Here is an 8,952-nt window from a genome sequence, read left to right as displayed (position 1 = left end):
ATGGTATAAGGATTCAGTGCACTCTCAGATCCTTATTTATTGCCATTATTGAGTCAACAGTAATTATGCAGTAACTGCAGTTGCCTGGAGGAATAATTTGCAGTGCTCATAAACACCTGTGGTTAGACTTCAAATTTAGCATATAAAAGTAAGTGCTCACACATAGAAGGTGCTCACATTTATCCAGTTTACAGATGAATCCTCAACACATTATAAATTTCATGCCTTCAAGATGAAAACACCTTTGGGTTTTCTCCCATATTTTGCTTGAGCAAATGTATTTCCTAACACAGCCTGGAGCTAAGGTGGGTCAGAGGGAAGCGAGCAGCCGTGGAGCAGAGCAGCTGCCGTGTGTTCACATCAACCCCACCATGTGTGATGATGTGGCTGTCAGTGATGGCAGTGTGGCTATCAATGTGTCACCATCCAGGAGCCCCTGCTCTGCTTGGAGCAGTTCCTGCCCAGGACAGCCCCACTCTCCGTTCTGCACTGCCAAAGCAGCTCTCAGGTGTCTCAAGAGCTGGGAATTAAAAGCACAGACGGGAACGTGGAGTTTTGTGACTCCGTGTTGTTCACACAGCTCCTGGATCACACGAGAGCTCGCAGACAAGCAGGGCAAAGCAGAAACCGTTTCGTCAGGCTGTGTGCTGAGTCTGAACGGCTGCTCCGGGGGTCTCCTCCATGCAGGTGCCTGCCGTTATTTGCAAGGAGTTGCACCTTTGCAGGCACCACGTGGAACTGCTGGAAGCGGGGATCCTGCCCGCAGCAGCGTGTGCCGGCTGGGCAAGACCATAGAACGCACCTCCGGGAGCCGGGAGGGCTCTTCCAACGCCTCTCGGCCCCTCACCAAGGAACTGAGCAATCCTACCCGGTGCCACATCGACTCCAACGCAATGCTTCGGCTTAAAACCGCTCCTCCCTTTGCTGGATTGCTGCTTCCCCGCTGTGTGATGCTGTTTTAAACCAAGAACCACCTCCCAGCGCCGCTAATTCTCATAGCGGGTCTTTCCCTTATTCTGCCCGAGCCCGGCTGCATTCCGCTTTCCATCACTAGGTGGTGCGGGAGGGGCACCGCACGGAGCGGAGCCGCGTTGCGCCCCACGCTGCTCGCCCGCCCCGCATCTTTCGTATCATGCACCCCTCGTACCTCATCTCCCACCGCCGCCGGTGGTTGGGACCGAAGAGCACGGGGAGTTCTCCTAAAGCGAGGAGATGTTCAGAACCGAGAGCCTGAAGCGCTCCCGAGCACCGCACCGCAGCACGGGGCGGCACCAGCAGCGCTCCCTGCGTGACAGACGGCTCCAGCACCGCCAGGAGCAGCTCTGTCTGTTTTACGGTGTGCGTGGGGAAGATCTGTTTCCTCAAAGTCATTAAAATAGCCTCTGACAACATGAGAAAGTGAGGAGGGAACACATTTTCCAGTGCCTCTTTCCCACTGCCTCCCCTCCTCCAGCACCAACATTTCCATCCCAGCGCAAATGGAACAGCTGAGATCTTTGTTCAGGTCCCTGGGGCGCCCAGCCAGCGACCAGGGCGAAGTTAAACAATTCCAAACAAAAGCAGCAGAACAAAAAGGGGGTGCGGCGATGGAAATCACGCCGGCTAAGTAGGAAACTTCGCTGATGATGCATGGAAAAAGTTAAACAATTAGAATTTCAACCAATTTGGCTCCCGTCCCACCTCATCGAGTTAATAAATGGCGCTCATCGTCCCGTTTGATCTCAGCAGGCGGTGTTTCCATAGCAAGGAGGAGCACAGGGAGCGTCCAGCACAGGGCGGGGGGCACCGGGAGCATCAGGCAGCAGTGGGGAGGGGAGCTGGGGGTCCGGTGCTGCTGGGCAAAGCCCCACCTGAGACCTGCACAAGTGTTCCAGGGCAGACATGAAAGCAGTGGCTGCAGGAAGAGCTTTAGGCACATTCATTATTTGAATTTGTGCACTAATCAGACAAGGGTCACACAGCCAGGCTGCATGAAAGGATGCCGGGAGGTTTCATACCATGTGCAGATCCGCAGCAGCTTTGGCTTTTTTAAATATTTAAGGCACGTTCAACTAACAATTTCCATACATGATGGTTTTCCAAATAAAACCTTTTTGATCAGTCTTTTGTGGAGACAAAACGACTTGCATCACTTCCCGCTTTCCCCCATACTGAACTGAGCAGCGATGGGGCGCTATGGAAATTCAGCTCCGTAAGCAAACAGCCCTCTGTCATCTGCTTGCTAAGCCCAGCAAACCTCCCTCACCCTCCCAGCATTCACCTGGAACGTTGGAACAGCCCCGCTGAGCCCTTAATTCCCTAATTACACACGCGTGCAGGAAGCGCTAAATGCGCTCATGAGATTTAATCCGTAACCGTTAGACATTCCTGTTCTGTTTCTTGGAAATGACAGCACACTTTCCCCAACTCCCAGCAATAACAGAACTTTTTGGGGATGTCTCTTCCCACGGTCGCTCTCCCTCCTGCCCACACCAAGCCCTGGGATCTGCCCCAGCACTGACAGCACTGCGCTGGGCATTGCTGCCATGCACCAAAGGGGCTCAGCCAGGGGGTGGTGAGGCACTGCAACAGGCTGCCCAAGGAGGCTGTGGATGCCCCATCCCTGCAGGCATTCAAGGCCAGGCTGGATGTGGCTCTGGGCAGCCTGGGCTGCTGGTTGGTGACCTGCACGCAGCAGGGGGTTGGAACTGGATGAGCATTGAGGTCCTTTTCAACCCAGGCCATTCTATGGTTCTATGAAAATTCAAACCTAACACCCCCAACAGCAAACCTCGGACACAACTGGATGCATGATGTGTCATTAGAGAGGTGCATCTCTTATATTCCCTTAGGGCTGGTGGAGCAGGAACGAATAGATTTGGGGTCAGGAAACCCTCTTTGTGCTGTGCTTATGTCACAGGATTGCGATTAGAGCACAACACAGCAGCAGCACAGCTGGAGACACATGATGTGCTGCAGAGCACAAAACAGCCTCAAGGGGTGGCCGTGTGCTCAATGGGATCTCCAGCACACACACACACACAGGTGTTGGTGACAGAAACCTGAGGATCAAAGGGAAAGCAATTAGGGTGAGGCAGAAAACCAACAATACCGTTTTATTCTGTATTTCATACAAACCACATCATCCTGCAAATGTTTTACAGCGTTAAATAGAGGGAGAAGATGGCGCTGGCGAGGCCAGGTCCCATGCTGGCTCCGGGCATCATGTGGGGAATTGCTGCCAAGAGTCACTGCCACAGTGCAGTGCTGTGAGGTGGCTCTGGCTTTATGCTCCTCAGGAGGATGGAAGGTGTTGGTAACTCGTAGGAATGAGCATGGCAAGAGAACGGTGTAAAAAACATTGATTTGCGGGTAATGTGCTTCCAAACTAAAGAGATGCAGGTGAAGCCTGGGGCTGCGGTGCCTGCAGCATCACTTTGGCGCTTCCAGCTCGTGGGGTTTTTAGGGCATTCCCTTTGCTGCAGGGTGAGGAGCTGCTTTAGGGAGCACAACTCCTGCAGTGATGTGGGGGAGCCCTGCTGGGCTGTCAGGCCCCGCTCTGGGTGAAGTGCAACCTTCCAAGCAGAGCCATAAAGGGAACAGAAGCGATCCGTGAGCAGCAGTTATGGTCAAACCACAGAATGGGCCCAACATCCCCTCCTTCCCCCTCCTCCAGAAGCACTGCTGCCAGCCCAGAAACAAGCGAGGTTAATAAGGAAAGTCAGAGCAAATGCTGCTGCTGATTGCAAACTAACGAGCTCCAAGCAGAGGCCCACAAACAAGAGGTGATAACACTTCATACCTGATTAGCCTTAGTCTCCTAATCACTTACAGCTGTCCCAAGTATTTCTATTCAGCTGGCCCAACCTACTGAACAAGGCTATGCAAATACAAGCAAACCCAGGCTCAGCTGGGTGATCACATTGCCACGCATTCCTTGTACTTAGACAACGAAAAACACAGATGCCAAAAGGAGCTGGGATGGACGTCCTGCTGGCAGCTCCCTGTAGCCCTATGGCAGTGTCCATCTCCATCCCTGTTCATGGAAGGGAGCAGATATTTCCCCAACCCCTAGCATCTCACTTTCGGTTTTCTGGTCCCCAGAGGCGGTGTTTTCCCCCCACTTTTGTTTTTAGGGCTGTTCCCTAGGGCTGCACTGCTGGTTCTCACAGACCCCAGAGGTCGGTCGGTGCCCCCCAGCACCATCTGCCCCATGGAGTCGTCACCTGGGGGCTCCACTGCAGCACAGTCCTGCTGGCCCCTTACACAGGGATGCAGTAACACAAAGGAAATGCTCTTTGCCTTTACAGAAGGAACTTTCGTACTTACAAAGCATAGAAAGCAGAAATGTGTTTCCACGTTTCCACAAATGTCCCACAGAAATGTGGGACTTGGTGCTACCAACCACACAGCTTCCATCACTGTGGTGGCATCTGACAGCAGGGTGTCTGAACTGCACCTCTCTCCTCCAGTCATGAACGTGGAAAACGTTTCTCCAACATAACAGCATCCCAAGAGCTTCAATTATCTCCCCCTTAAACAAAGCCCACGGAAAGCTCTGCCACAGGTCACATCCACTCGCTCAGGACCGGGGGCCAAGCAGCTCCTGTGTCTCCTCCCAACCTCTAGGGGGGTTTTGCCACCCCATCCCCAGCTGCTGCATAAGGGCAGGGGGGAGTTCTGCAAAAAAACCCAACAAAAGGTCAAAGCAAGGATAGAAGCAGAGCACCTTGCTGTGAGGAGCAAGGGGGACTGAGGTGCAGGAGGGCAGCCAGGTGTGCTCCCACTGCCTCAGCATCCTTTAGATGTGCTGCTGGGCAGGCAGGAGAGAGCAACTGAACGGGGAAGGCAGGAGCAAGCCTTGCTGGGTGCTCGGTGTGCAGAGGCACAGAGCAGTCACCAGTGGGTGGGAGACTGAAGCTGCAGTACAGGAGGCAGCTCTTTGTAGTAGGTAAAGTGCCTTATTTTCTTTGAGCTTTCCTTCCTTTAAATGACAGTGGGGGGAGGGAAGGAATCCTGGTTTTATAGGGGAAAAAAGAAAAGAGAATGAATCAATATTTATACAGATCCTGGATAAGGTTAAGGCACAGACTAATAACCCAGCACAGCACCCCCCCCCCCCCCCCCAAAAAATAAAAAAAAAAGTGTCAAAGAGAAGGGAAAAACCTGTTCCTACGCTTTCAACACCATCCCCTGGAGATCCCAAGTGTAAACGGTTTTATCTACAGAAAGGCATTTGAGTCGGGCTGCAGTAATCGGGGTTGATTACAGCCACTCTGCGAAGCCAGCGGCGTGCGTGCGGGTGGGCGAGCGCCGTCTGAGCCCTGGGTTTAGACGAGTTCAACTTTAGCGTTCGGATAAACAGCCACCACGTCATAGCCCTCGGGGGGCTTAACCCTCTCCTTGGCGTGGGTCTCGCAGTACAGCTGCTCCTCGATGAAGAAATAGCCCCTCTGCTTCAGGTTGAGGCCGCAGTCGTCGCACATGAAGCACTCGGGGTGGTAGAGCTTGTCGCGGGCTTTGACGATGGTTCCCCTGGGGATGGGGAGAGCGGGGTCAGTGGGGACGCAGCCAGAAGAAAAGCCCCCCTCCCCCCCCCCCCATATTCTCCCTGTGCTGTGCTGGGAGCTGGAGAGCTGCAGGCATGCGCAGGAAAACTGTGATTTGTGAGCCTGCCTTCTTACAGCACGAAGAAATAAAAACGCTGGCATTCTCCGAAATGTGACTCAGCGTGCGCCTGCCTGAGAGCCGTTCCTCAACAAATGGACAAAAATAACCCACAGATCTCTTCTGCTTGACCCTGACAGCGTTCCTGCCTCAGGGAGGGAGTGCCAGAGCACGGTGCTATTCCTGTGATAAGCAGGGCAGAATTGTTCAGTGAATCATCCACATTTTGCTGCAGGATTCCCTTAGAAGGGGCAGCTCCCACCATCCTCCTCAACTCCAGCTTTAGTCATAGAACCATAGCATGGCCTGGGTTGAAAAGGACCACAGTGCTCATCTCATTTCAACCCCCTGCTGTGTGCAGGTCACCAACCAGCAGCCCAGGCTGCCCAGAGCCACATCCAGCCTGGCCTCCAATGCCTGCAGGGATGGGGCATCCACAGCCTCCTTGGGCAACCTGTGCCAGTGCCTCACCACCCTCTGGGTGAAAAACTTCCTCCTCATATCCAACCTAAACCTCCCCTGTCTCAGTTTAAAGCCATTTCCCTTTGTCCTATCACCATCCACCCTCGTAAACAACCCCCTCCTCTTTATTCACTCCCTTTAAGTACTGAAAGGCCACAATGAGGTCTCCCCAGAGCCTTCTCTTCTCCAAGCTAAACAAGCCCTGTTCCCCCAACCTTTCTTCATAGAAGAGCTAGCCAGCCCTCTGATCATTTTAGTGGTCCTCCTCTTAGCAAAAAAAGCACCCTCATAAAAAAAAAAAACAACAAAAAAAAACAAACAACAGCAAAAGGGGACTCAAGGATTCTGCTACAGCTTCTAGCTTGTGTTGCTGGTGGAAAGCCACCTGGCTGCACAACACACGCAGCAGCACTTACACGATCCCATTGCCACATCTCGTGCACTCAGGGAGCATCTGCAGTCCGGACATGGCAGCGCCAAGCTTTGGTCCTGGAGGTTTGATGCTCCGAGGGTTGCTCAGTCTGTCGAGTTTTTCACCTGCCAAGAGTTTTAGACAAACACAGATTGAGGGCTTGCTCCCTGGCGCTTTGTTCTTTATTTTTATTGTTGCTGAGAAGCCAGAGGGTTATTTTTCCCAGGAGAAGACATGCTCTGCTTGTCACAGCTTGCTTGCAAGGAAGCAAAGAGCAAACATGTAAACAGTGAGACCAGCAACCTGCAAAGCCACACAGCTGGGTGCACAGATGGGCACAGACACCGTGTGGACCCTCTGCTCTGCTCACCCCAGCAGCACGTCTGTCCCCACTGGGACAGTGCCAACTCAATGCACAGATGTTCTTAAAAAGCATCGCAGATAGAAATTAGTGATTAGTGATTAAATTTCAAAGCAAAACAAGCCCACGGGAGAGGAATACGGCACAATCATTGAATGGCCTGGGTTGAAAAGGATCACAGTGATCACGTAGTTTCAACCCCCGTTATATGCAGGGTCGCCAACCACCAGAGCAGGCTGCCCAGAGGCACAGTGGACCCTTTCCTTCTGTTTCCCAGCCCACAGCCTCCAGGCACAGCCCTGGTGCCATCACTGTACTGCAGCCACCAGGAGCAGAGCCCCCCCATCCCTCAGCCCCTGGCCAGACAGCCCCAGGAGAGCAGATCTAAAGATCAGCGGCCTGGGGCCAAGTGCTGTGTTTTTGTGACATGTGAAAGCTTAAGGAAAAGGGAAAGGGCTGGAAGCAGTCAAAAAACCCAGCAGCAGCACTGCTGGTCATCTGAACTTTGCTGAAGCATTACAGAGCTCTGTGCTGGAGAGATGCTCATCACTCAGGTCCCCAAAACTGCTGGTCTGTTATGCAACAGCTGGGGCACATACAGCCCCCAGGCATCTTTGTATCCTCCTGTATCCTCCTCTCTCCTCCTCCTAGCCAAAGCAGATCATTCTCTCCTTTCAAACTACAGCACAGCGCCCTGACTTCCTATGACTCTTGGAACTTCATAATGAGATTTGCAGCACTTGGTATTTTCCCATAAAAATCTAAGTTCCTGGATTCACATGATTAGAGTAAGAGCTCTTGGAAGGAAACGAGAAGAAGCTTTTAGCCCCAGTGATTGCAAAGAGAAGCCTGAAAGCTTGAACATAAAAGCCTCAAAGGACTTAAGGTTGAAAGGCAAATAAAAAGAAGCTGAAATGTATCTTCTGGGGATCTTATTTTTTAATGCACAGAGCTGGCGATGACCTGAGTTAATGAAACAGACAGGAAGCTGGGACTGAGCTAAGAGCGAGCCAGAAGCTCCTGATCTCTATTCCTGCTGAGGACCGTCTACATCCTTATGTAAATGCCATTTATTGAAAAAGCCATTTGATCTTTCATAATGATCCTACTGAACTGCTTTCAACCATTACATTTGTACCAACGATCTCAGGAACACAGCTGCCATGGAGATGCTCTCTGCAAATGCAAAGAACCAGCACAGCTCTAGCTGAGCTGTGGGCAATGCACAGTTGAGCAGCAGGAGCAGCCCAGCTGGTCAGCATGCAGAAATGCCCCCAGCTCCTGCCAGGGCCCTTTGCAGCCCCCAGCACCCGAAGCTCAGAAGGAAAAGGAACACAGCTAAGCCAGCAATAGCATCCTGGTGGGCGCATGGCCATGAAGGGGGGCACGGAGGGGCAGAATGGAGGTGTTTTGGGGACACTCAGCACAGTGCTATCAGCAAACCTCCTACCGTTCTCCCCAGCCTCCAGCATGCCCTGCAGGTAGCGGAAGGACCCCGACTGCTTGGGCTCTGAGGCAGGCCTCTCGTAATCCTGGAGCATCTTGTAGACATCTGACTCCACATCGATCCCGTTTCTGTTCCGTGGGAGGGACTTTAAGGGGTCGGTGCTATTTGAAAACAAAGGAATACTCAGATCAGATACACGCGGCAATCATCAGCTCATCAGGGATGTACCTGGATGGAATCCAGTTTCACACAGACAGCAGAGCACCTCTCTTCCCTGTAATCTAGGCCTGAAGGCATGCCCATCCCGGCACAGAGCTATTCCAACTGGGATCAGCTTGTTTCCTGTTTGTTCCCTGTTGAGCAAGGCAGCCAGGGCAGGACCAGCTACTGGATGCCTTTAGGAGAGAGGGCGGCTGCTCACAAACACTGCACGCTTCCCTACCACAAATGGCATTTATTGGGGGGAAAAATAAAAAGGATAAAACAGCACTTTTAATTATGTAGGTCCCAGGGAATCCATCCAGCCTGTGTGACAGTTCCCTGGTGGCAGGCATGGAGGGGACTGCTGTTCTCACCACGATCCCTCTGGGTCAGCTCTGCTGGGAAGCTCTGAGTTAGCACATC

At 52.6% G+C, this 8,952-nt stretch overlaps 1 protein-coding gene across 3 annotated transcripts in view; it reads right to left on the bottom strand.

Moving 5' to 3' along the window:
• Positions 1 to 3,080: 3,080 nt before the first annotated feature.
• The window catches only part of PDLIM4 (PDZ and LIM domain 4), a 32,587-nt gene continuing 26,715 nt past the window's right edge, over positions 3,081 to 8,952 (bottom strand). For all 3 annotated transcript variants that reach the window (XM_048961129.1, XM_048961127.1, XM_048961130.1), the window contains exons 5-7: positions 8,332 to 8,489; positions 6,525 to 6,645; positions 3,081 to 5,514 (exon numbers count right to left, since the gene is read on the bottom strand). In XM_048961129.1, coding sequence (XP_048817086.1) covers positions 5,310 to 5,514; positions 6,525 to 6,645; positions 8,332 to 8,489 — 484 coding nt within the window. In that variant the 3' untranslated portion in view covers positions 3,081 to 5,309. The remainder of the gene's footprint in view (positions 5,515 to 6,524; positions 6,646 to 8,331; positions 8,490 to 8,952) is intronic.

Source organism: Lagopus muta, chromosome 14, assembly GCF_023343835.1.
Source record: "Lagopus muta isolate bLagMut1 chromosome 14, bLagMut1 primary, whole genome shotgun sequence".
In the NCBI taxonomy this organism is placed as follows: domain Eukaryota; kingdom Metazoa; phylum Chordata; class Aves; order Galliformes; family Phasianidae; genus Lagopus; species Lagopus muta.
The sequence above is the reverse complement of the archived record's forward strand: the minus strand, read 5'-3'. Positions and strand labels throughout refer to the sequence as shown.